We start from the raw sequence: 27,112 nt of genomic DNA on the forward strand, positions 1-27,112 counted from the left end.
TATTCACCAACAGAGAACATCGTGAGCAAATTGAATGAAAGCATTACTCAACAGAATTTCTGGCTTTGCTAATAGGAAATATACTGTAAGTTTTAGCTAGCAGAGCTGCTGGTTGTAGCTCAATAGCAGATCATCTACGAAGGAAGTGAGGGCCTGAAGGGTGCTGCTGTCTGTGACTTCTGCTTTCATTCCCTGCGTGATAAATAGGTGTCCAGAAGCCCTGCCACCGACCGAGCCTGAAGGACATTGTTCCTTAGCCCGTAGGAGTGGGAAGTGCCCAGCCGGAGGCAGGAAGGAGTGACCTGCGCGGCTGTTTGTTTAGGAAGAGAAGTGGTGGTCTCCATGCGGACGTGTTTGGAGAAGGAAATGTTGCCGTGTTCTCACTCGCTCCCGACTCGGGCTGGACGCCGAGCTGTCCTGCCGGCGCGGCCCACCCCGTTGCACTCCGGTCTTCACCGTAGCGTGCACAGACTGAGGCAGAGAAGTCTTTTTTAACAAGCAACTTGAACCTGTAACTGGTGGCTGCTCAGTTATGTGTACATAAGCTGGTTTTAGTTGAATAAAGTAAACAGCGAATTAGTATTTGCTTACAAGACACGGGTGAATGATTGATTTCTGTGTTCCTGTTTCATTAATTATTTGGGGGAAATGCTGATAGTTTATTAAAACTAGAGCTGTAGTCACAGCAAGTGGGTAGGGAATTTAAGTTGTATTTTTGAATATTGCTGGCAGAAAATATGCACACAAAGTGGCACATAGTAAATAATCAGCAGAGTTCTGTTAGTTATTCCAGTTTGTACTCACTCACATTTATCAGCAGTCTTTCCTTGGCTTTACATGTGGATAGCTGTCTTAAAATATGTTGTGACTTTTTGTGCAGATAGAAAAAAGTTCACCCAACATGTCTCGTTCTTTTAAGAATCGTAAAGATATGATGTTGTTGTTCTAATCATGCAGGTATCTGGAGCTCCCAAATAGTGCATTATTGGTCGTTTGTCATCTTGGCAAATCAAGGAGATGTACTTGTTGCCAGTCTCAAAAGGAAGATAATACAGAGAGTCTCTCAATGTCATGTGCTTCAGAGCTTATGTTATAAAACAGTTTATCCTTTTTTTCCCAGAGCTATCTGCTTTTAAGGGCTTTGTTTTGTACGCTGTTGCGAATACATTTGCTGCATGCATTAGTCATTTACAGTACTTAGATCCTGCAACTATTATATTGTTAACATTTGGAGCCAGCTATAATTATCTTTTATTATTCTTATTTTTAATAGTCATAGTGGTTTCTTTCCTCTCTAGCTTTCCTAAACATTGGAGGGATCTTTAAGGTATCTGTTACACTGAAGCAGCAGTCTTTGATTTCTGTATATAATATGTGTTTTCTTATCTTTCTAAAATACTGTGATTGCTAAGGATTTTTTGTCTACATTAAGTTCTTGTTTCTCTTGAATGTCTAAAATGGACATCCCAGGAAAAAATATACCTTAAAGGCATGGCCCTGCAGCATCGCCATCTTCCATGACTTCTTCGCATTCAGGGTTTCGGGCAGCTGCAGTGGCTGACACCCACGCGGAGTGAATCAGCTCTATAAACCGGGTGCCAATACCAGTTGGTACAGTCGCTTGTTGGTTTTGATACCTAAAACAATATAAGAAATGGTAGTTCCCACTGTTAATCACTGGCTCTTCTACGAAACATTCTTTTTATCCATGTTCCAGTTAGCAGCAGGGAGGGTTTCTTTCGCTTTGGTTGAATTGTGGAGGGCCTACAAACCAGCCCTTAGTTTAACTGTTGTTTCTTCTGATGCCTTATTTGAATTTTTGCATGTCTGGAACCATAAAAGCCAGAGGTGCTTGACTTCACCAGTAATTGCACTTTTTTTGTAGTGTTTGTTGTTTGGTGAGGAAGTTGGAGGGAAGCACAGACGATCACATTGGTGGTCATGTTGTTCACATCTGGGGGACTATCCGTGGACAGCCATGTCTTTGAGCTTCTAATTAAGATACTGTGGATCTCGTCAATGCTGGAAGGCCCTCAGCTCTGCACAGTGTGGCCAAGTCAGGCTGCAGTAGTGTTCCGTGAGCTCTGTGGTGATGTGGTGATCAGTGATTTTCTGCATGTTCTGCACATTCCTGCATTTCCACTGGCTATTGCGAAGAGATCACAGAAATAACTGTGAAAGGCACCAGTCATAAGCTGTAAATATGCTATACTAATGTTTCATCCTTTGATGGAAAACTCCAGATAGTCTCGAAGTTAGAAAGGTTAGAAACCACTGCTGTAGATCCCCTGGTGTAGAAATTTTAGTTGGGACTTAATCCTTCTCACCCTGTTGGATAGCTGTCCGTAGGACAGCAGTGACTTCCTTGTCTTTTCCCTGTTCATTGCCTTCATAACTGTCACAGTTGTTGGTGTAGTTTGAAATATACAGTATCTTGATGTTAAGTGTGCCCGACCAGCTTAACTCATCAGAAAACCATTTGAGTACAGGGCTTGTAACTGATAACGGGTGTACTTTTGCCCTCTTCACTGAAAGACAGTGGCAACTAAATATAGCAGAGGGAGCTATTTTTGATTATGTAACATCTCTATCTGTCTGTACTCTGATTAAATCTATTTTCTGGCAAAGGAGTAGGAGTTAATTTTCTATTATTGATCAAAAACATATTTTAGCTGTGATACAGATGACTTATTTGTCTTGCTGCCTGTTGGATTGATTTTTGTCACCGCCTTGCTGTCAGAGATGCTGTGGGGCTGGGGGCGCGGAGCGGAGCCAGGCAGTTAGCTGGCAGCGGCGGACGTGCCAGGCACATGCCGCTTCGCACCTGGGTCAGCAGTTAGCAGTCTTCTGTGTAATGTCTGGTAGATAGGCCTTGCTCTTTCGCTAACAATGCTTGTTACCATTTTTTGATAAATATATTATTGTCTGGTATCTGTATTAATTAAACTTTTTTTTATTTAACCTTTTTTTCTTTTAATTCCTGTTCCCTTGAATCTTCTACCTACATAGCATAGGTGTTGCGGTAAGGTTAGGTGCACTGAAGACATTACAACCCTAAAAGAAGCTCCGTGGCCAGGGTCTGTGGAAGACTTCATTATTGACCGTTTCTGGGAACAAGTTTAAGAAAAAAAAATCCTTGGATGAAATTTGTGAACTTCACAATGTCTTAGTGCATCCTGCCCATACAGACCCTCCCCTCCTGGTCCTTTATTTCGTGTGTGACAGCAGGGTGGTCTTATTTCTGATACAACATCAAATAGACTTTTGTTGTACGTGTCAGCCCGTGGCTTGGGAAGATGGTGCAGCTACAGGAACCTGCAGGCGAAGGCCGGGCGGTGGGGAGGGAGGCAGAGCTGTGTGCAGCTCGAGGGGCCAGCAAGTCTGGCCCCATCCTCTCTGTTTGTATAACACTTCAGAAGCAAAGTAAGGTTCCCTGAATTACTGATTTACTACTTAATGCCATAAAAGGAGCTAAGCCTAGAGAAAATAGCAGAAGACTAGATAGGCTTTATTTGGAAAGTTTAAAACTTCTGCACGCACAGTGCAGGAACTGATGGCACAAACTGCCCACTTAGGGTAAAAGAAGGGGAAATTGCCCTGCTCTGTGGCTGTGCCTGTGTTCATGCTCCGGGTAAGTACCCAACGGAACCCAAGAGAAGCTGCAGCTTTGCAACCAGCACGTCTTCCCAAGGTGAGCCATTGAGCACAAAGCCTTATGTGTAGGTCCCCACCCAGCCCGCGTGTCTGACTTGGCAGCGTATGGATCAGACCAGCTCACCGGGTCTCGCAGGTGAGACCACAGAGCCGGGCAGAGGATGTCACACCTGGAGAAATGTGGGTGCTGCAGCAGGAGGGAGAGGGGAATGAGGTGGAGGTGTGACACTCGATGCGGTTAGCGGGTTGCCTTTACACCTCCTGAGGTCAGGGAGCAGTCAGGGAAGGGTGCTTGGCTGTTGAAGGTCTATGCAGTGTGGACTTGCTCATGATGCAAATGCTCTGAGACCCATTGGTTAATAAAGTTAGAAGCGCATTAAAAATAGGCACATCCAAAAGGTGGATTAGTCTTCCCCTCCTTTCTCTGCTGCAGCGGTTTGTTACAGTTAGGAATGATGGTTTTCATCCACTGAAGAGGCCTCTGACATCAGCGTATCTTCTGGATATAGTAGAAGTGTCGAGGAATTGTCGTTAGCAACAGAAAACTATTATTTCCAGTTCAGACTCCCCTTCTGTAGTAATACTACACCTGTTATATTAACTGTTGGAACAGAATAATCAAATAGTTCCGTACCATGGACTAGAATATTATTCAAGCCTGAAGCTGTTTTACTTTAGCAGTATTTTAAAGGCTAAACAACTGTTGAAAGGGAAATAGAGAATTTGAAAAGTGTTTCTGCAAATAAAATTGTAAAAGGTTAAATTATAAAATACTGCACTGTTGTCCTCCAAGGGCTTGCAGTAATACCTAGTGTTGTTGGGTTTTGTCACGAAAGATTATTTAAAGTAATTTCACTGTCTAATGTATATCTAGTTTAGATTCTGTGTAGACAGGCAATCTGTCAATCATACTAGTGAGCATCTCCAATAATCCGATACAACTGGAGGCTTAAGTTAGAAAACAACTGAGCAGCTTTATATGTTCAGCAAAGATGTAAAAATAAATATGCCAGATACTATGCTGGTACAAATGACTCGAGTGAAGCTGTGCTGATTCACACCAGCCCAGCATCTAACTGGTGCCAACTTACCATCCAGCTCCTTGACCAAGTAAAACTCCTAAGGGCACTGGAGGCTGAGTCTGCGTTTTGGGGGTGCCCCACTGGTGTGAGAGCAATTCCAGAGGAGGGAAGAGAAAGAGAGGACGGCAGCTCTTTCATCTGAAGACTGGCAGGTGGTTCTGAGTCTCAGGCATCGGTCTCCATTCAGTAATAATGAACCGGTGCTTGTGCTGGTTTAGACAATACCTGCCTTTTCTCCTTCCTCTGCTTTGTTTGCTCTGTTCTGTGGACCCCCGTTTCCTCCTTTGTTTCTTTCTGCCGGTTTTTTTTTCAGCTTTGTCACTCAGGTCATCAAGATTGGTGCTATTGATAGCTATAAACTGAAACTGCAAAATGGTGACATGATTGCAATTTGACAGAAGTACTATTTCCATTCAGAGTGAAGCTGGAACAAATTGGGAAGAGAGAAAACCATATTGGTAATTGGATACATTATTATAAAGATAGCAATCATCCTGGTTGTTAATCTTCAGCATAGCTCATGGGAAAGGTAAAACCTACTCAAAATTTACAGTAAACGCATCTCCCATCATGCTTTATGCTATTTTCAGTCCATTTATTGGGTAGAAGCACATCAGTTGCCTTTATCAGAGACCACGTAATGCTGTTTTCTTTGATAGCCATAAGGAAATACTTGCTGGAGTAGCTAGCGGAGGATAGGCACATCACCCATATTCACTTCTAAAGCCAAAAGCGTCTAAAGCATTCCCCAACTGCATCTCCCACTTGGATGCTGTGTTACTGCAGAGTCAACATTTAGCTTTTCTTTTGCACAATGTGCATGTCCTTCACACAGGTAAAGGCAAAATGTGAAAAGAAATTGCATTTTTTATCCAGATTCTATCACTAAATAGTGCCTTTTTGTTGTCTGTTATAAAGCACTGACCAGATGCTGCAGGTGCATTTGGCAATGCAGAGAAGCGGGATATTATCATGTTTGGGTGCCTGGTAGTAAACGTGCTGAGAGGGGTACCTAAGCAGCTTGGTAAGAAATAGTAAATTGGAGATTATTGGCCTGGTGGACATACTTACCTCATTTCATGCCAGTAAATCCTTCAAAAGGATGGGATGTTTTACACTCTGTAGTACCAGTTACCAAAAGCCAGACTGGATAGAGGGGATGGATAATGAGAGAACTTGAGCTTTTCAACCAAGATTGAGGCAGGTATGGCTTTCTCTTCTCCCGGCTGGTATGTTTACCCCAATACATGTGCAGGCCACTGGAAAATTACCATTCTCCACAGGGTAGGAGCTGATGGTCTGTCATTGCTGTGGTGGTAAACAGTAATTTTCCCTTGAGATGTGCCTGTGGAGTGACACCTGTACATAAAATTGCTTACCGTACTGTTTTATTTTCAAACTGACTTAAATCTGTTTCACTGACTGTAGACTGAGGTAAGTTAAAGAAAAGCATTTTATGGATTCTTACAATGGTGGACAAAGATACAGAATAAGTAAGTGGAGAAACTAATAGATAACCTAGATTTTCCGAATTGCTAAGCTACTCAGCTCTTTCTGTAGTTGCGGAGAAGCAGAGGTGCTGCGTGTCTCTGGAAAGAAACTCCTAAAGATGAATCTGGAATATGTATGTTGCTATAGTAAAAATTGTGAACACTGTCCAATTTTTGAGGTTGTTTTTGTTTTAAAGAAAACAAACATACACAAATGTGTGATTTTAGCACTGATGTAGAATGAGGGAAGATTGTTCATTTTGGGATTGTAGCTACTCAAAACCTGAAGTGATTTTTCAGGTTTGATACGGTAATTCTAAAAAAAAAAAAACACCCAACAAAAACCCCGCATGACCTTGCCAAGATACATGTCCTGATTTTACACCTTGTAACTCCAGTGACATTATTGAATAAGTTAAACTATTTGTGTGTATTTTTAGAGGATCTTTAATCAAAGCACAGACAATTCTTCCTGCTGATTCTTCACAGTTTAAAGTATGCCATTCCGATAAAAAAGAATGACACCTAAGATGCCTCCAATTAGGGTATCTAATTTTGGATAAATGATCTATTTTAACTCCATCAGTAAAAATCAGTAAATTGTTGCAGGTGCTGTATTTCCAAAATGCCAAACTATCTATAATTATTATTATTTATTTGGAGAAACAATTATAAAACAGCTTATGCGAGTTACAGAGTAGCAGAGTTAATCAGTTAAGGCTTCGTCTTTAAGGAGGTTCTTATTTTATACTTTGCTATACATTTTTTTTCAAGCAAAAGCAAAAATGACGGGTTCTGCTGGTGTGCGGTGGGAGCAGAGCGGCCCATTTGTGCGTGTGTGCGCGTGTAGCCAGCAGCAGCGCTGCATAACCACAGCCTTCAGCCCGGCTTCCAAAGGGAACAAAGCTTCCATGAGCTTGTGGTCTGTGCTGCTGCCAGCCTGCTTGGGGCTCAGTCCACAGTTCATCAGGTGCCCCCCTAAATTAACTCGGAAGCTGATGATTGGCTTCAACAGAAATTAACAGCATTAGAAATCCCTGGCACAGGGAGCTCTGGTGAAGCTTGTAGGAATCAGGAGTGGGTAGGAAAGACGGACAAATCACAGAATGTTTGGGGTTGGAAGGGACCTCTGTGGGTCAACCCAGTCCAACCCCCTGCCGAAGCAGGGTCACCCACAGCAGGCTGCACAGGACCTTGTCCAGGCGGGTCTTGAATATCTCCAGAGAAGGAGACTCCACAGCCTCCCTGGGCAGCCTGTTCCAGGGCTCTGTCACCCTCAGAGTGAGGAAGTTCTTCCTCATTTTCAGACGGAGCTTCCTCTGCTTCAGTTTGTGCCCTTTGCCCCTTGTCCTGTCGCTGGGCACCACTGAAAAGAGTCTGGCCCCATCCTCGTGACGCCCACCCTTCAAATATTTATAAGCATTTATAAGGTCCCTTCTCAGCCTTCTCTTCTTCAGGCTGAACAAGCCCAGCTCCCTCAGCCTCTCCTCGTAGGAGAGATGCTCCAGTCCCCTCCTCATCCTCGTAGCCCTCCGCTGGACTCTCTCCAGCAGCTCCTCATCTTTCTTGAACTGGGGAGCCCAGAACTGGACACAGCACTGCAGATGGGGCCTCACTAGGGCAGAGTAGAGGGGGAGGAGAACCTCCCTCGACCTGCTGGCCACACTCCTCTTGATGCACCCCAGGATCCCATTGGCCTTCTTGGCAGCCAGGGCACACTGCTGGCTCATGGTCACTCTGTCGTCCACCAGGACACCCAGGTCCCTCTCCACAGAGCTGCTCTCCAGCAGGTCCACCCCAAGCCTGTACTGGTGCATGGGGTTGTTCCTCCCCAGGTGCAGGACCCTGCATTTGCCCTTGTTGAACCTCATCAGGTTCTGCTCTGCCCAACTCTCCAGCCTGTCCAGGTCACGCTGAATGGCAGCGCAGCCTTCTGGTGTATCTACCACTCCTCCCAGTTTTGTGTCATCAGCAAACTTGCTGAGGGTACATTCTAACTCTTCATCCAGGTCATTGATGAAGAAGTTAATCCATTGGAGTGGAGGGCTGCAGGTTGAGAGCGCTCCGGTTGCCTCTCTGCTTGCTGGTCGATCAGCCCTGTATGTTTTGATGGAAAGCATCTGTAATCTGTGTTGCCACTTGTGGGCCAGGAGGTGGAGAGGTGACATTTAGGAGACAGGGGAGTGACCGAGAAATACTGCAGGAGGAAGTAGCAACGGGGGGCAGCTACAAAGCACGGGTGGGACAGCTGACATTATTACAATAGATACTGTCTAAACAACTTTATAGGAACAAGCGATAGGAAACAGTGCTTTATTTCTGTTTGGGCTTATGGGAGAGTGTGGTGTTGTATCCACTGACTCACCTCCGTGCAGAGCATCACAGGGAACAGCGGGCAGGCTTGCAGGGCATCAGGCAAAACTCTGGTCCTACCAGATCAGGTTTTGCAGGAGTGCTGACTTGTTGATTTATCGTGAGGATTTTGCTTGCTGTGGGAATCCTGTAGGCTCCAAATCGTGAAAATGGGTAAGAATACGCCTGACTCCACCACTTCAGAGGCTGTCGCTTGTTTTATTCCATCGGGCCAGTGCAAAGCACCTTTTTGGAGCAAGCTGGTATTAACGAAGTCTATTAAATTTTGCACGGATGATAGCTGCTCTGTTTAATTGTGTAACAAATTAGCAGACATCTAAAGCTCCGTGAGTAGACTGCGGAAATGGTCAACTCCTGGCAACAGGAATAAACCCCCAGACAGCAGGGCATGGACTCGGAGCTTTGAAGTTCCCACCTGCTCTGCAGGGACATGTTCTGAGAGTCAGTGAAGTTCATGGCAGGTGAGAAAGTGTTAGGGTTTACAAGGTTACGAGTGAATTGAATTAAGCTGACATTAATACAACAGTCACTTCCCAAAATGACTTGCAAAGGATGCTTTAGATCAAAGTTTCTAGCAGTGCAGACCACAAACTCACCAGTGGAATCAGTGACAGAGAGGGGTCCTCTGCATTGTCTGGTGTGAGATGCACCTTCCTCCTGCTTATGTCGGGATGGAAAAGAAATGAGGGGATGGAAAGCCTAGGAAACAGTGAGAAATTTGTTTTGTCTATTTAGAGAGCGGTTTTCTGTTAGAAAGAGCTCTAAAGCTCCTGCTTGGATCCTTGGGAGACGATGATTTCATCATCAAATCTAACTACAGAGTGTACCCAAAAGAACCAAATCTAGTACAATTGCAGGGAACATAAGGTTTAGTAATGATGCTGCCTTAATGTGATTAATAAGACTGCTGATTTCCCACGTCTTATCAGCCAACTAGAACACTGTTTTGTGTATTTGTTATCTCCTTATGCGTTGTCGTATGGGCAGATAAATAGAAATACCATGGAGGCGACAGGAAACAAAACAAAAATAATCAAACGTGTTTATCACTAGAGCATTAAAATGGCTGCTGTGGCAGACACCAGATGAATTATGCAATACATAACTTAATTCGCTGGGCCACAGATGTTTCATTTTTCCTGCAAGAAGATGATTGAACCTTGAATGACAGTTTCAGGCAGTCTTTGATTGCTCTGTGGGTCACATGCTTGATATGACCTGCATTTGAGTTGCTTTCTACATGCTGTTGCTTTATAAAACATGTAAAATTGACATCACGTTGGCTGCTCAAGGCCAAGTCGGGAGTAATTCCTTGCTTTTGATATGCTGTGTGTGCAAGTAAGGGAGAGGGAAGGGTGTCTGTGTTTAAATTCTGGTATGTTATTGAATCAGCTGAAGTCAGGAGAGGGGAGCTGCGGCAAGCTCTTTCAATTTGTAGCAGGAGGCACTGGGAAATAGAGTTTGCCGCATCTGTGTCGTCTTGCATTGTTAGAAAATCCTCGGAGCCGTAGTGTTGGATCAGGCGGTGACTCCTGCCACCCAGGGCAGAGCACCGTGCGGGCTGGCAATGGCCAGGAAGGCAGCTGGAAATATTTGTTTGTCTCAGTCGGCTCCTCTGAGTGTGAATATTCAGCATAACCTGAATCTGAAGATTGTGTTCCTCACCCTAAGGACTTGATCCTGCAAATCTGATGGATTTATACTGATGCTGGTGCAGTATCTCAATCTCGGGACATTAAGGCAGGTGGGAATCGGGCATAAATACATAAAAAATTAAACATCAGAAAGTTCTCTCTCCGTTTCTCCATAGTCTCTAAAGGCAGGTCAAAATGGTCACACCGGGACTGTGTTGTGGGGACTCCTCTCTTTGCCTGCCCATACTAGAACCTGCAGGAACATGAGTCCGCAGCTCATGAGGTCGCACACCTCTCGCCAGCTCCCTCAGAAGTTAGTAGAAACTGATTTTTAGGTCCATCTACACAAGGTCATTTGTTTCTGCAGATTTCAGGTACAGAAATTGTCGTGTGTTTCAGCAGCCTTCTTCGAACTGCACTATGGCCCAAAAGATTGTCACCGGTGGTCTGAGGTGGGAAGAAACCCAGAATGATCCAAATCTGAGCACTCCTAATTACTGATTTTAACACTTTGCAGCATAAAGCAAGAAGACATTGTGACAGATGACATATTTCATCATGAGACCCGGAGGAGAAGGATTTATTGCATTTATTTTCCTTTCTGTAACAGGCAGCGTGATAACTAGACGTGAGAGTTCACATGAGACCTGTTCTTGTGGAGAGAAAAACACAACGGTAGTTGAGTAAGAGGTGTTTAAATGGAGGAGTGAGCAGTATGGGGAGCCCAGTTTCGTATTGGCTGTGGTGCAGTATACGTAAATAGGTGCCACGTAAGAAAGTAGTATTGTTGTCAAATAAAAGGATGTACCATCTGTTTATGGGTTGGGCTACTTTTTAATACAATCAATATTCCTTTTCTTTATTCCATCTGCTTACATTAAGCGTTCTTCTTTGGTTTGCAAAGTGTGCCAAGGCCACGTCTGTGTAACACTACAGGAATTACAGCTCTGGGGTTCTGTGAGTTGACATTTTCTGTTATATGTGATTTGTGTGTTTTCTCTTTATATTTTATCAATTAACGTCGCTCATATCCATTTCCATCTGTAGAAATGATGAAGACAACACTGCTAATCTTCAGAAACTCTGCTCCCTAGTGTGTTACTGGAATAAAGGTGATTTCTGTTGTGTTTAAAACTTTATAGTTGCAAACACGATTTTCTTATCCTTGAAATCCAAACTTAAGCCTTGAAAGACAAGGCAAAGTGCTGTGCAGGTTTTCTTAGATAGCAGTTTTTCTGTGGACTGAGAGACATTTTATTCTATAGGGTCTTTTCCTTCTAACGTTTGAGAAGATTCTTGTCTTGTATTGTCCAGGTATTGCTCAATATCTTGGGCTTTATAAGCAGTTTCTTTAACCTTTATCAATATTTGATGATCACTTGACATCTTTCAAGTGCCTAGGACATCATTTATTTGAAGATCATACCTGCGGCTGGTGCGGCTGCTTGATCCCAGTACTTGATGATACTAACCTGGTGTGCTTAATGAGAAATCTTTGGGTGAGATTTAGTTTATTTCTTCTGCTTGAATCTGTATGCGATGCACTGCACGGGTACAAGGTTAGCAATGAGAGGAGACAAGGAACTAATTCTAGTAAAACAAAAAAAAAACCTGAAAAGGTTAGCATCGAGTCTCTCCCCTTTTTTGCTAGGGGAGGAACTTGATTTAGTACAGGATAACTGCGAAGGGGGATCTGGACAATGTACAGTGGGCATTTAACGATTCCCCACATTAATCCCGATGACGCATTGTGTAATCGCTGGAGCACCTGAAACCAGCCTTGCTTTGATCTCTCAATTTAAAGCCTTCAGTGTTTCACTGCTTAGCAGAGAGAAGATGTTTTCTTCAATTGAGTTCCTAGGAAAGGAAACACCCAATTCATTACTAAAGTTGGTGGATTTATGAATCCCTGAACAGAGAAATTCTTTTACAAGAGGCCTGGATTTATATGACATTGGAAAAAGGATTATCTGATCTGAAGATCCTTAGAGGGTTGCTGTGAAAGAAAATATTAGCCTATAGCTCTTGCAATTTGAAAAGTAGATTTGAGAACTTAGTAGTAAAAAGGGTGCGAGTTCTTGCCCTTTGACATGCTGTACTGGTTATGCTGAAATAACATTTTTTTCTTTCTTTGTACAGCCCTTGGAGGGTTTATTAGCTATTAAGGTGAATTTATCCAGTATGGGTGTTTGTTGGAATAGAATCATTATGAATTCTAAAAATACCTGAACTATGTGTATAGCGATAGTCCTAAGATGCAAGAAAAATAGAATTAATGCATTTTTTTATATTACCTTCTATTGGAAACTTTCTAAGAGCTTGAAAGAAAGTGTTTGGTTCTTCATATGTAGGTCCTAGAAATTAAGCAAGCCAAGCATCACGTGAACCTTGGCGTGGTCACTGAGGTGCAGGGGTTAGGTGAGGGCATCTGCCGGCAGAGCAGCGAAAGAGTCTTGAATTTCAGTGGGAAATTGGCCATCCTTCTTTTTTGCTTAAAGAAAAAATAAAATTGAATATTCAGATGCTGGAATGCTCTTGTGCCATGAGTGAATGCCGTCGTCATTGGGCTGCAGGCAATTTTGATGTAGTTTAGTGATCTGAAATTACTTCCTAGACCCAGAAACCTTCCCTGATAAAAATTTTAGTGAAACTTGAAAAAATTCAATGCACTGCTTTCCCCCCCCCCCCCCCCCCCCCCCCTTTTTTTTTAATGCTCTGGACCTTCCATTCTTCACCTCCCAAATGTCCCAAGTAGCTCATCACGTTTTGTCTTGTGCTAGCAAAGTCCTGGGTTATCCAGCCTCTGGTTTGAAGAGACAAAGATGTTTACCGAATTCGGCCAAAATTTGCTCTGTGATGATCATAGATACATGTTACAAGTAGGATTTTTCTTTTTTTCATAATTAAACATAAATGCACACTAGTTGATAATGTATGCTTTTAGTTTGAAGTTGCCTGTGTATAGGTTTTAGTAATTGGAACGTTTTAACGAGCCCCAGTGGCTCCCCATACATTTGCTCTGACCAGCAAACTTCCGCCTGTTTTTAAAGAAAACAAATGTGTGGGAAAAAATGTTGTTTGTTTTTTGCCAAACCAAAATATTAATCTGCCCTGCCAGTGAAGTTTCTTGGCCATGCCGCTGACTGTAATTTCACAAGTGTCATCTATGTTTTTCGGTTCTTCCATGTATAAAGAACCCAACAGCAGTTCCCTTCAAGGTTCAGTAAGTCTGAATGTTTGGGGGCTGTAGCACAAGATTTGGCAAACCATTCACTTGTCATGTTAATAAAAAAGGAATTGTTTCTGCCTCTTTAAGCTGGTATCTAAATGAAGGAGTTGGATCAACTGGATTTTAATCGTAAAGTCCAGATTCTTCTTGCTTCCAAGTGAATAGCTTCATGGTGTTTAGGGTTTTCACCTGATTTAATTTTATTTAGCAAAAGAAACTGAGCTTCTTCCATGTTACCAATTCTTGAATTTGCTTGCTTGTTATGCTGTTCAAACCTAATCGGTTATCTTGATCTTAAAAAGAAAATTGAGCCTTTCTGCAGTTTGTATTTCCCATAAGCAATTGAATTGAAAAGCGGGGAATTTTTAAAACTCCTTAAGTTGTTTTTTCATGGATGGCATGCTAGCTTTGAGGGCTCTTTCATAAATGATAAAAGCTTATACCTTGTAAAATCTATAGCTTTTGATGTGTTTTGTTTTTCACTTGAAACACAGTGGCAAGAGAAGAAATAACAGAGTATTTCATGGTCCTGCTGTTTCAATAGCTGGGCTGAAAATTTGATTTCCGAAATTCCTTATCCTGAAAGTGTTGGAACTTAGAACAAGCCATCTGTAACAGACTGAAGAACTGTCTTGCTTACATGATTACTTTTCCTCCAACACAGAGATTATGAGGAATTAGATGAGATAAATCATTATACTATCTGTGGAATGAGAAAACACAGGCTAGGTAGTATTTGTTCCTCAAAATAGCTTTTACCCACTCTTTTTCTCACGATCTGTTTTAATGTTAAGGAAGTATCACCTTTGGCAAACCCTGAATAAAGTTGGGTTGCAATGTCGAAATCTGCTGTAAAACACTAAATATCAGTGCGTTTCAGCAAAAGCTCTGCTTGTTACTAATCATCCTCATTCTCTGCATCTATCTGAAGAAAGGCAGAGCTTTGGGGTTCTTCCCCTTCCCTTCAGCTCTTGGCGTGATGGGGGAATCCGGGCCCTCACAAGAGGCCGAGTCGCGTGTTGCTTCAGGAATGAAGAAAGCTAAAAGGAAAATCATCAGATCTGTGTCTCTTATAAGAGAATTTAGTTGGCACGGAAGGACTTTGGTCAGAAATTTAGGGTCAGTGTAACCACGGATTTGCTAAATTTGGCCATTGTTCTCTTCAGGGTTCCCACCAGATTTCCAGTGCGAAGCTGCAGGACGAGATGCCGGCAGCCTGGAGCTGGATGGCATTTTGCCTGTCAGGTAGTTCTGTTGAAATAAAGAGAAATCTTGAAATAGGAGGGGCTGAAAATGAGCCAATGTGGTGGATGGTGAATACATCACAAGTGACCTCTGTGGGACTAACTCAGTGAGCCAGACTGGAGTTTCCCTGTACCTTGCAGGTTTGAATTCAACGCAGTGCTTTGTAAACAATAAATCAACGCAAGTTGTTTCTGTGAGTGCATAAAAGGTGTGAGAACTGTAATTTATTTTATAATAAATACTTCTGCTGAGCAAACAGTGAATGTAGCTATTAGAGACTTTCTCAAATAAGTGATTGTAGGCTGCTGAGTGCCAGCTACTGATGTGGTAGTTGAGCTTTTAAAATGAAAAGCCTGAATTCCTTTTGAAGATTCTTCTGAATGCTGTTGACACTTGTGCTAGGAAAGAATATAGAGTAATTTAATTCATTACTTTACTTAAAGATAACATTTGTGGTTGCAGCATTAACCTCCGTTGGTGTGCAGACTGCTAGGCTGGAGATGTTTTGCTTGAAGATTTTTGGAGATGTTGCATCCTTTTAGTAGGTGTGCGGAGACAGATTGTGTGCGGAAAAGTTTAGTGGAAAGAAGGTGTGAGAGGAGTTCCGGATCAGGCAAGCTGGTGTGTCTGAATATGAGGACAAAGGGACAGTTTTGCCCTTGGCTACAGTTTGACACTTCTACCAGATTCAGTCAGAATTATCTGTGCGTGCTGAAGGGCAGAAATGGCATTTTTATGGTATTCTATATCCTTGGTCGCTTTTTTTTTTGTAATTGGCTGTGTATACCAGTGCTGTAATAGAGCTCTTAAATCCTGACCCCAGCCAGAACGGCACACAAATACCGGTATTAGTACTTTTGTCCATCTTAAATACAGGAGTGTCGTGAGTCCTTCCACCTCGTTTTTCAGGCATCTCCCTGAGTTTCAGCCTGTTCTGCTGGCAGCCACGCACCTTTCCGCTGTCCCAGAGTGCTCCTCTGCTTTCCTGCTCTTGGTCCCATCTACCCTTGGTCCTTTGGCCTCGGACATCCCTCTGTTCCTTCTCTCACTCTCCTGTCCTCGTCTGTGTCCCTCGGCTCTTGTCCCTTGCCTCTCTGACCTTTAAAGGTGGCTGAGGGTCCTTTGATGGGTCCAGACCCCCTCACACTTCTGCCACTTCCCACTCATCTCTGCTGTATCACAGTCATCTTCTTTTCACCAGAAAAAAGAAAAGGTTCCCTTGGCTGAACTGAAAAACAGCCCTTCTGCTCCCAAAGCAGGGCGTCCTTTCTCTCCCAGTCTGAGGGTTTTGTGCTCCCCAGTCCTTTGCTCTTCTCGGGTTCTGCAGTTTTTCAGCCCTTTGGCTGATACCTGGCACCCTGGTTTGGGAGGAAAGGCAGGGATTTTATTGTTCTCTGAACCCTACAGAGAAGCAGGAGGAAGCTGGATCCACCTCTGCTGTAGCCGGTGTGGTGGGATGGGACATTCCCAGCTCTGATCCGGGAGGCATGTGACATAATCCAGACATCATTTACTGGCTCCATATAACCTGAGGCATTCACACAGAAATTCAGCCTGAATATGTAAGCTTATATAAAGAGGAGCCTTAACTTATCCTGGCTAAAAATACTTGTAAAATGCTGGGAAACTTTTTTTTTTTTTTTGTGCATTAGGATGCTCTCTTCCCTCTTTGTTACAGATACGTAATGGGGTGCCTTTGCATGGTCTTACGGACATGTTTTCCCTGTGAAATACTGTATTTTCTGTATGTGGATTAATAAGATGGGAAAGTATTTGGGGTCTGGAGTCTAAAACAAGCAATGTTTTTTCACAACTACGGAGACTAAAGAGATCAGAAGTGTTACTTTGTGCTATCCTGTCCAGGTTAGTCTTCTGGCTACTCCCTGCACACTTGGAGTCCTTATTTGCCCAAAAAGTGATTGTTCAATTCAGTAACTAATGTCTATTATTTATTATTAATTCGGAACATCAAGTGCAAGATTTCTTTCCAATGTAAGAGCATATTAGCTCCTCTGTGCCAGAAAACACATGTTAATCTGTTTTCCATTATTGTCCAAAAGATTTTTTCAAAAGGCAATTCGTGTTGCCCCGACAACATTAAAGGCTGTAATTAAAAATAATTTTCCATTAATTTATATACATACACATTTACTTATTATGATCTTTTACTGCGTTTCCCTAAGTGTGCGCACAGAAACCTAAAAAGCTCTTGAAGAGTGAGTCAATATCCAGTGTAATGATCCAGTGTCGAGGGTGCCAGTACCCTGATGTACTTCAATTAACCATCTTTCCCAGCAAACACCTGCACAGAAGAATGGATCTTCGGTGGAATCCACAGAAAAACAAACCCTGACTTTTCTGCATCGGCAGAGGAAGGGAATGCCAGTATTTCACAGCTTTTACTGATAATGATCTGCTACAGATTAAAAACAAAACCCAGACATTATGGTGTTGGCAGATTGCAAAAGGAGTTGCTGGTTAAAGCTGCTGTTTGTAGGAGATGAGGACAGTGTTTATTGCTTCCATATGGTCCAGAGATAGAAGACAGGCAAAATGTCTGGGGAGAAGTAATATGTCTTATTATATTGACACAAGAACATACTTCTAGCTCTTAGGGCCTTTTTCTGGTGCCTTTCACAGGTGAGACTACGAGTGTGAAATATTTGCCCGTAATTCACCATGATGATAAAAAAAAGATTGCTTAAGGATTGGATCCATTTGTGTGAGCGAAGTCTTAGAAATGCTGAGGTTTTAAAGGGTCAGGGATGGTAGCTGCTACCTAACACGTGTATGTGAAGAATCTGCTTCTCCTTTACTATTTGTATAGTACTCAACCCTTGGACTTCCCTACTCAGCTTTGTAATGTGCATTAAGACCTGAGTCTAAATTTAGAGTTTAATAAATTTGTGTCAAAAAAACTCACTTCTGCATAATGTAAAATGAAATTTCTTGGTCTCTTTGACCTCACAGTTGTTTTTTTAGCTGAATTTAGAACCAAACTTCTAGGCATATGGAAGCAGAGGAGTAACAGGCTGCTTTTGTGTACGTGCATACAGGTAGTTGACTGAAGAGCTATAGTCTTTGACTTCTCCATGATTATAATTTGTGAGGCACTTTTGCATGTAGGAAGCATGATGCTGTCCTTCTGCAGAAGGCTGGGGAGTAAGATCTGCAGAAATATAGTGAATACACTCAGGTAATCGATACGGTGTTTCGTTGCAAAAAGGGACTAGGCAGAGGAATTGGAGCCTTAAACCAACCCACAGAGCTGAAGCCCAAGAGGATTTCACCAGTCAAAAGCTTAGCTGATCAGTCTTACTGTGTCCTTTTAGAAAAGTATTGAAAATTGGTATTGTTTGTATGAATGTTGCAATTGTACAGTGCATGAACTCATATAGTAGGCATTCTTCATGTGATAACAGTACTTCTGCTCTCTTGTTCTCCCAGGGCTGATGAAATTGAGATGATCATGACGGACCTTGAAAGAGCAAATCAGGTAGGATTTTAAATGAGTTCTTCATAAAACTCTAAGTGTCACTTTGATTCCCTCCCTCTCCCCCTCCCCTTTCGGATTTCGTGGCAGGTTTTTTATACACACTTAGCAGTCGTAACTGTGTAGACTAAGAAAATATGCAAATTCAGAGAAAAATACAGGTCTTTAGGGATGCTCTGTAAGGATTGTGTGCACAGTGAAGTAGTGCTTGCCATATATTTACCTTCTAGTAATTTAAGCTTAAGTTACCCACTATAGTTATTCGTGGGTTTATGTTTCCAAATCCATCATGCTGGCCCCTGCCTGGCCGTGCGGGTAACTGGTTTACCCAAACGAAAGGGCCTCTGCCCTGCAGCAGTGGCAGGGCTGCCAGGAGCCCGACCTAGGGAGACCTGACCTTCTGCCACAGCTCGAGCTTCCGTGGACTTCCCTGGGCTTTTCTTTTTGCTTCCTTTTCTGATATGTTGTATTGGCCTTATTAATTTTTAGCAAGGATTGGATTGGGGTTGGCACGCAGAAGGCAAAAGAAATCATAATTTCATCCTTCAGATGCTAACCTGGTAGACTGTGAAATGTCTCTCCCGCGTTTCCTCACAGCGTACACACTCCTGAGAAAGTGGCACAATCGTGTGGAACTTTTTAAGATAAAATGTTTAAAAAACCCAAACCCAACACCCAGGCAAGGTGCCCTTCTGGTCCAGTCTAGACTTTGAGTGACTGTTTGAGGTGATGAAGGACATGTGCGTGGACATGCCCGATTCCCAGGTGATCTGTGCAACGGGTGATGGTTTCACAGAAGGAAACCTCAACCTGGCATTTACTTATCAATGACCTTCATTAATCCCTCTGTCAGGTAAGAGCAGAGATTGCATCTCTCAGGTTATGGTTTTACAATCCAGTTTAAGCTTACATAGGAGCAGCTCAGTTCCAGGAAGAACAGCTGCACCTCCTTCCCAGCACGTGGTCCTGCTGCACGCCTCGTGCTGTCAATGGTGGTTGTGAGCCAGACCAGGTTGTTGATCCTGTTGAAAACTAACCAACCCTCCAGCTGCTGCGCTGCTTCGGTGTCTTCCTTTTGCTGGATCGGCTTTCAGCCCCCGCGCTCCCCTGGCACAGCGGGCGGAGGGAGGGATGTGCAGGCATGGGTAGGGTTAAGGGTAGGGTTGTTCCTTTGGGGCAAGTTAACCAGCCATGAATCTTAGCCTCAGTCTTCTTATTCCAAACCACAGCCTGTGCAGCGTCTTGTTATGTAGAATTGGATAATCACAGCAAGTATATTGTCCCTTCCATTAGTTCTTTATAAATTGGAAAAATATTAGTGAAGCAGAAGGCAGATGTGCATGTTCTGGGTCGATTTATGTAGTCAGTGAAAGACGATTGGGTTTTGCACAGTGGGTTTTTAGTTCTGTCAAAGAACTTTTTTGGACAGCATGAAGTATTTGTGAAAGTGCTAGTAATTACTTGAAAATCTGTAGGCTTTTTAGAAATTATGTAGGTGTTAAAGATGTTTTGGTAGAATTACTTTGTGATTTTTGCAAAGTTGTAGAAATGATTTACCCAGTAGGTTTTCTCTTTTCTCAGGATAGAAAGGTGGTTGTAGTTAAGAGCAGGTATTTCTGATTTCCTTATTGCCATACTACAATCGAATATATCCATTTACATAGAAATGCTATATTCATTTTTCTATCTCACTAGAACAAACCTGCAATATGGGGGTTTTTTAACTTGGATTTTTTAAAATTGGTCAAAATTTAGGACTGTTTATGCACATAACCCTTAGTTGGGTTGTACTTCAACGAACTCTGAATCTGCACACGAACATCAATGTGCAGTTCATCGGAGGTGTTGTAAAGCCAGAAGAGGTGATGCCGTCTCCTCTCTCCTCCACTTCCCCTCCCGGCTGCTGTGGCCCTGTCCCCTCCCCGACAGCGGCGTGTGCGGCTGGGGGACCCTTCGTTGAGTCCGTTGAGCTCGGTGACTGCAAGGAAACGTGGATTTGGGGCAAAGGGGCTGGCTTTGTTGGCTGCAGGTTTTGCAGGTTGACGCAGCTCAACAAGACGTTGGAGAAGCAGCAGCACCAAGATGGGGGACACGAGGGGAGCGTGTGGCTGCGGCGGAGGCGGGGAGGGGAAGGGAAGGTTCACCGGTAAGGAGCTGCTGGAGTAGCTCAGCTGATCTGCTGAACCATGCCCATAGTTCGTGTCTTGTGCGATGCTTTGCCTTTGTAAAATAATTCCATGAATTATGACTAAGTAATCGTTATAGCAGCAATTCCTGTGTTTTAGCTCTTTATAGTTAAAAAAAAAAAAAAAAAGGAAATGAAATCCATTGCACAGGCCAGAAAGTGAGTTTGCATCAGGCTGAAGTGTTACAATTGCAGAAACAAGTACTTAACATAATTATGTATTTAATAGTTAAATTAACATTTCCTTTTAGCATTTCAGTAAGTACTTATTCCCCATTATTAAGGCTACCTTTAAAGAGTAATGCTCAGCATGACTCCTACTTTGAGATAGACTGCCTTGCTGATTTTGATGTGGTGTTTTGCTGCTCTGGAATTAACACTGACCCAAACGACTGGGATTCGGAGCAGAAATTTACAGAACAACAGTAGATTTCCACTGCAAATGTGAAATATATTTGCTGAAAATTTTAAAATATCTGCTATTTCTTGAAAATCCCTATCTCAGTCACTGCCCTTCGTAAATCCAGAGCTGTTGTTATGTGAGGACACGTTTCTGACTCTCAAGAGGTGGGGAGTGCCATTTCCCTCTCCAGCTCTGCAGTAAGGAGAGGGTGAATGTACTCGTTGATGTTGATCTGAGTGTCTACATTCTGGGAGATGGAAGCCCCAGGGACACAGCTGAAGTTGTAACTCCCACCCTTGTGTCCTGCTGGGTGAAGCACAGTAGCTGCATGGACCATCCTTAGTCTTCGGACTCGTGGAATCATAGAATCATAGAATGGTTTGGGTTGAAAGGGACCTTAAAGATCCTCTGGTTCCAACCCCCCTGCCATGAGCAGGGACATCGTCCACCAGCCCAGGTTGCTCAGAGCTCCATCCAACCTGGCCTTGAGCAGTGCCAGGGAGGGGGCAGCCACAGCTTCTCTGGGCAACCTGTTCCAGTGCCTCACCACCCTCATGGTGAAGAATTTCTTCCTAATATCTAATCTAAATCTGCCCTCTTTTAGCTTAGAGCTATTCTCCCTTGTCCTCTCACTACACACCCTTGTGAAAAGCCCCTCTCCATGCTTCCTGTAGGCCCCTTCAGGTACTGGAAGGCTGCTACAAGGTCACCCTGGAGCCTTCTCTTCTCCAGGCTGAACAGCCCCAACTCCCTCAGCCTGTCCTTGTAGCAGAGGTGCTCCAGCCCTCTGATCATCTTCATGGCCCTCCTCTGGACCCACTCCAACACATCCATGTCCTTCTTATGTTGGGGGCTCCAGAGCTGGATGCAGTACTCCAGGTGGGGTCTCACGAGAGCGGAGTAAAGGGGCAGAATCCCCTCCCTCGACCTGCTGGCCACACTTCTCTTGATGCAGCCCAGGATACGGTTGGCCTTCTGGGCTGTAAGCGTACATTGCTGGCTGATGTTGAGCTTCTCATCCACCAGTACCCCCAAGTCTTTCTCCTCAGGGCTGCTTTTGAGCCACTCTCCCCCCGGCCTGTACTTGTGTTTGGGATTGCCCCAACCCACGTGCAGGACCTTGCACTTGGCCTTGTTGAACTTCATGCAGCTCACGCGGGCCCAGCTCTCCAGCCTGTCAAAGTCCTTCTGAATGGCATCCCTTCACTCCAGCGTGTCAACCACACCACACAGCTTGGTGTCGTCAGCAAACTTGCTGAGGGTGCACTCAGCACTCTCATCTGAGTTTCTGACTCCACCAACTCTCTTCTCCCACTGGTTTCTCCTCATTTGGATCCTCAAATTGTTTCAAGCAGGAGCTTTCTGGGCTTGTTTGTGTGCTATCATCCCCAGAAGAAATTACTGACTCATAGAAATAATTAACTTAATAATAACTAATACCAGTGAGCTTTGCAATTTTCTGCTTAGAAAGAAAAAGGGGTAGTGACCGCAGAGCTCAGTTTCTCTCCATTGTGTCGTTAACTCAAGGTACAAACTGAATTTTGCTCCAAACCTTATCCCTAACCAAAAAGAGAAATAAATCCCTCGTTTGAGCAGAGCGAGCTGGAGTGGAGGGGTTTGGAGGCAGGTGCTGGAGGTAGGGGTTTGCTGGCAGCAGGGCTGCTGGGACGACCACCCGTTCTCAGCTGCTAATCCAGGCACTAAGAGCGGTTAATCCGAGAGCTGGAGTGGGACTGGTCGCCTTCAGAGTGACGAAGCTCAAACCCGGTAATGTAAGTACACCAGTTTCCACCCGCTGTTAGGGTGAGGTGGGTGCCCATGGTGGCATGTGGAGTAACCCTGCCCACTGCAAGGTCTTGGGAGGTGTAAACCAGTACAAAAAGGACAAGAACAGTATGTTAAAATGGCTGGTCTGCCCACGCCTGCCTGAAGAGGAGCTGTTAGCAGCTTTAGCAGGGGTGTAAGTCTGAAGCCAGCGGCCCCCGCGTGCTTTAGCAGCAAGAGGTGGCTGCGTCCGCCGTCAGACAGCCGCGGAGCTGGGGGCCGCGGCAGCGGGGCTCCGTTGTCCCGCTCCGGTTTCCTCCTCGTCCTCCAGGTTGTGTGGTGTGGGTGTGGACAGGGCTGAAGTCAAAATAGAACTCAATGCGATAGGAGTTGCTTCATTTCACTTTGCTAACCTGCCAGCTCAAGAACGAAAATAACCCGCGAGTTCACCCTCGCCTTTCCATGAAGATTTAATAGTCCGGTAGTTTGGGGAAGGGACTCGTTTTATTAAGATTTCATTTTGCACAATAAATCACTGCATATTTTCTGATTTGCTATGAAGTATAATAATAAATAATTAAAACTAAACTACCCTTACTTGTCAAAATAAATGATTTATCATAGTTTGGGATATAGCATCTTTGAATTTTTTATTATTTGATTCCCAGAATATTGTAATTTCCAATCAGTGAAGTTAATGAAGCTCCAGTGTCCTTTTCTGCATTTGCAACAGTTACAGTTGTGTGAATGTATATTTTACACAAATATTTATGTTTAGCACTTTTCTGTACCATTTCAAGCTTACACCTTGCTCAGAAGTGTTTATGGCAGTAAGTCATAAATCTTTGGGGTGACAAATTTATTCAGATGAATTATCCTTCTGTTTCTATACTTCATCTAGCAACCTGGAATCCCGCAGTTGTGCATGAGAAAAACTGATGTGTCTGTTGGAAAAATGATTCCAATGTTGTGAAAACAGAAATACTTTGGAGTGTTACGTTTAAACAAAAAAAATGAGAGCGAGGGGCTCAGTTGAAGGTTTTAATATTGAGTCTAGGTTTGTGGTTTCATGTCGCTGAGGTATCCAGATCTGTTTACTGGCTTTATACTTTCAGTTCGCACTGTTGTTTGAGGGGGTTTTTTGGTTTGTTTTGTTTTTTTTTAAAAAAAGTCAATGGGCTTTGTAATTTGGGCTTCCTGGAAAAAAAAGTGCTTTTTCACTTTTAAAAGAAAAAGAGAAGAACTGCCGTTAGCATTGGTTGATCCTGGGTTATTGTATTTTAATCTTGAGAAGGAGGAAATAGTTTTGAAAAACAGATATAGCAGAAAGAGCTTGGGACATTTTTTTGGTGGACTATTTTGTGAAAGCTGTAGAAAAATAATTTTTTTTCTTCTGTGTCTATGCCGTGTTATCCCTTTGGAAAAGCAAAATGTTTCCATTAGTTTTCTTTACATCTTCACAGTGCTCCCAGATTTCTACTTACTTTTTTCGGGGAAAGTAAGTCAAATATAGAAACTTCTGTTACCAGTAAAACAAGAACAACTGTTCTTTCTGAAATACATAACCATTTATTAAAGAATCGAGACTGGATCAGTACTATTTATTCCACAGAAATGTAGTGTTAGATTTTAAGATCTGTAGAGGAAAGGTTAGGGAATTTCAGCATTTTTTGGAACCAAAGTACCACTAAAACACATCGCACAGCATCTGCTGTAGAAGTAGGGAGCAAACCTCAGCAGGGCATATTAGCAGAAATGCTGGTCTCAGGATTATTTTTTTATTTCATTGAGCATGTTACCTTCCAATCTCTGAACAAATCGCATTGGAAGATGGTTTGAAAAGATATTCCCACTAAGTGAGACTGCTATAAAATATGTATGTTTTTGAGCAGTGGTTGGAATAAATTCTCCTTTTTCACTTGGCGACACAAAGGCAGCACAGTATAGGGAGCGCAGACGCGGTGCGGGAGGGCTTTGCTCTGACCCACCAGCGGTCACAAAACCAGGGATGAGGGAGTCCTTGTCTTTATGTGCCCCGGGAGAAGGGCGTTCGTCTTGATATGACTCCTTCGTCTGCACCAAGAACTAGATCCTCTGCTGTCGTGGTGTGCCAGAGCCCTGCGGAATTCAGCAAAGTGATGCTGTTTCATAACAGATGAGGTCATCCACTTAATCCTGTGATGTCACTATCTGTAAAACGGGAATAAGAACATTGACTTTATAAAGTGCATGGAGATCCTTGGATGGAGAAGCGCTCTATAAAGGCAAAATATGGTTAATAATATTTTCATACAAACACCGGGATTTCCTGTAAATGCCTGGCTCTCAGTTGGGAATACATTTATCTGGCAGCCTTTCAGCACGCAAAGGAAAGTGCAATAGCCTGAAGACAAGAGTGAGGACAAACCAACCTCTTCTGTTTATTGGGAGTTTTTTTCTGGTTTTCATCTAATTCTTCATTGCTGGAAAAAATAGGCGCCAGAGCCCTGAAGAGTCTTTCATGTCACAGATTTTCTGGTAACCTTGCTGTTGTTCTGTGAAAACTAGGGTCATTCAAGGGTTTTTAAATAAATTTTTATATCTCAAAGGTTAGAAAATTAAAGCACATTGAACCAGTGTGCATTAATTGATCTCGTACTCCGAAAAACGACGTTTTTGCAGCAGCTTGCGAGTAAGAATGTCGGCTTCAAGTGTTTAAAACCGAGCATGGTGATGACTGTCATAACCGGGCTCATTAACTTCAGCAGAATTCCTTGTGATAATATACGCTTCTAGCCCATAGGAAGGTTTTGCCACGTATAGCGCTGAATTTAGCATGTAATAAGGAAATATGGTTTGGCTGAGGGAACTTTAAGGAAAGGGTTATACTTTTTTGTTTGTGAGTATCTCATTTTGCTGTTCACACCACTGGTCTTTGATCACATGAACATTTACTGTACGGAGGAGAGCACGCAGTTCGTGCTATTCATTATCTTGTCAGGAAACAATGAGAATAATTTAAACTGGATGTATTGTGTAAGGCTTTTTTTTTTTTTTTTTTTTTTAATTGGAAAGCACACAGTCCCAGTATGAGCATGACCTACTGGCGTCACTGTGAACAGTACAATATTTACATTCTATATTAAGGAGAATGAAAGTATTTTGAAATATTTTGTTACCAGGGAGGTAGCTCTACGCTAGAAAAACAGCGGTGTGGAAATTAGGAGGAATTGTCTGACTGAGCTATTTAGAAAAATAGCATTTTTAGATGATGCTGGATTTGCACGATCTCTATCAAGGCCAGTAGCGTGACTGTCACTGGTCATCATGGTTTTCCTAGGCTGTGCCTAGTAAATTTTGAAGTAAGAGACCAAGAGTTTTAGTACTGACTGAAAAACAACCGTACTATGGCATACGTATTTCTTAGCCGAAGTGGGGTAGTTTCACAGCAAGGGAAGGTTGCGTGAACTTTCCAGGGGGATCCAAGTTGTGCAAGATTGTTAGGTTTTAGCCACTTTCCATACCAGGCGTCTGTCTCTGGCTGCGCTCTCTTTTCTTATTTCAGGAAAAATTGTTCAACCATTTCTAAGAATAAGATTAGGAAAAAAAAATCTAGTTTTCCCCACATGTTAGGAGTTGCTCTTGCTGTCTTGGTGAGGAGCCTGCTGTGCCCATATTTAAGAGAAGGGGCTTGGCCCTTGATGGGGGAGGATTTGCCATTTTCTCAGGGCTGTATCTCCTGTTGCTTCAAGTAGCAAAAGGAAAAAAAAAAGCCCCAAGTTTGGCCAGCCTATAAGCATCTGAAAAAAACCCGAGTTCACACAAACTCAGCAGTCTGGTTTGAATTTGTCGGCTTTGATGTCCGTGCCTGTCCCAGGCACGCTGCAGTCTGTCGCCACGCCGGCTGGGTGAGCGTTAACCAGCCAGGTTTTTCTGCTCGGGGTTGTAATGGAAGGTCCAGCGCCGCGGTGACGGGGAGCCCGGGAAGGGGAGATGCTCCTCCAGGCTGCCACCGCCCCAGCGGGGACACGGGCAGCGTCGGCGCGAGAGCACGGAGAGCGGGAAGTGGAGAGCGCGTTCGTGGTGGGGTGGGAGGGAGGGGCCTGCTGCCAGGACGCTTGGAGAAGAAGCAGCGAGGACAAGAGGAAGGAGGAAATCGTGAGGGTGAGACAAATCTGGAAGTTTATGTGTGTGCGTTCGGTTGTGCGAGGTACGAGCTTGCCTGCCTGCAGCTAAACACACCGTGAAGCTCAGAGAAGACAGAAACCGTGCTTCCAGTGGCCAAAACCAGCTAGGAAGGGGACAAAGTGACGAGCAGAGAGGGGCAGGAGCCAGAGAGGCAATGCCAGAGGTTCTTGCAGGGGAGCAGCACTGCAGCCGCCGTGCGGGGTGGCGGGGGAGAAACGGCCAAAGGCAGCCCGTGCCGCGCGGTGAGGTGGTGGTTGACACCGCTGCATGCAGCACCCGAATGGGGACGTGCTGGGGGCTTGGGGAACCCAGAGAGCTCAGTGCATTCGTTGACGCTTCTGAAGCACTTGGGTCCTTTGGTGGTGGAAACCAGAGCACAGCCCGTGAGGAAGC

The 27,112-nt window shown here is 43.7% G+C and overlaps 1 protein-coding gene across 4 annotated transcripts in view; it reads left to right on the plus strand.

Moving 5' to 3' along the window:
- The window catches only part of CUX1 (cut like homeobox 1), a 283,847-nt gene that overhangs the window by 162,570 nt on the left and 94,165 nt on the right, over positions 1 to 27,112 (plus strand). For all 4 annotated transcript variants that reach the window (XM_075439947.1, XM_075439944.1, XM_075439945.1 and 1 more), the window contains exon 9: positions 18,155 to 18,203. In XM_075439947.1, the coding sequence (XP_075296062.1) occupies positions 18,155 to 18,203 (49 nt within the window). The remainder of the gene's footprint in view (positions 1 to 18,154; positions 18,204 to 27,112) is intronic.

The sequence above is a fragment of the Opisthocomus hoazin genome, chromosome 20, assembly GCF_030867145.1.
Source record: "Opisthocomus hoazin isolate bOpiHoa1 chromosome 20, bOpiHoa1.hap1, whole genome shotgun sequence".
In the NCBI taxonomy this organism is placed as follows: Eukaryota; Metazoa; Chordata; class Aves; order Opisthocomiformes; family Opisthocomidae; genus Opisthocomus; species Opisthocomus hoazin.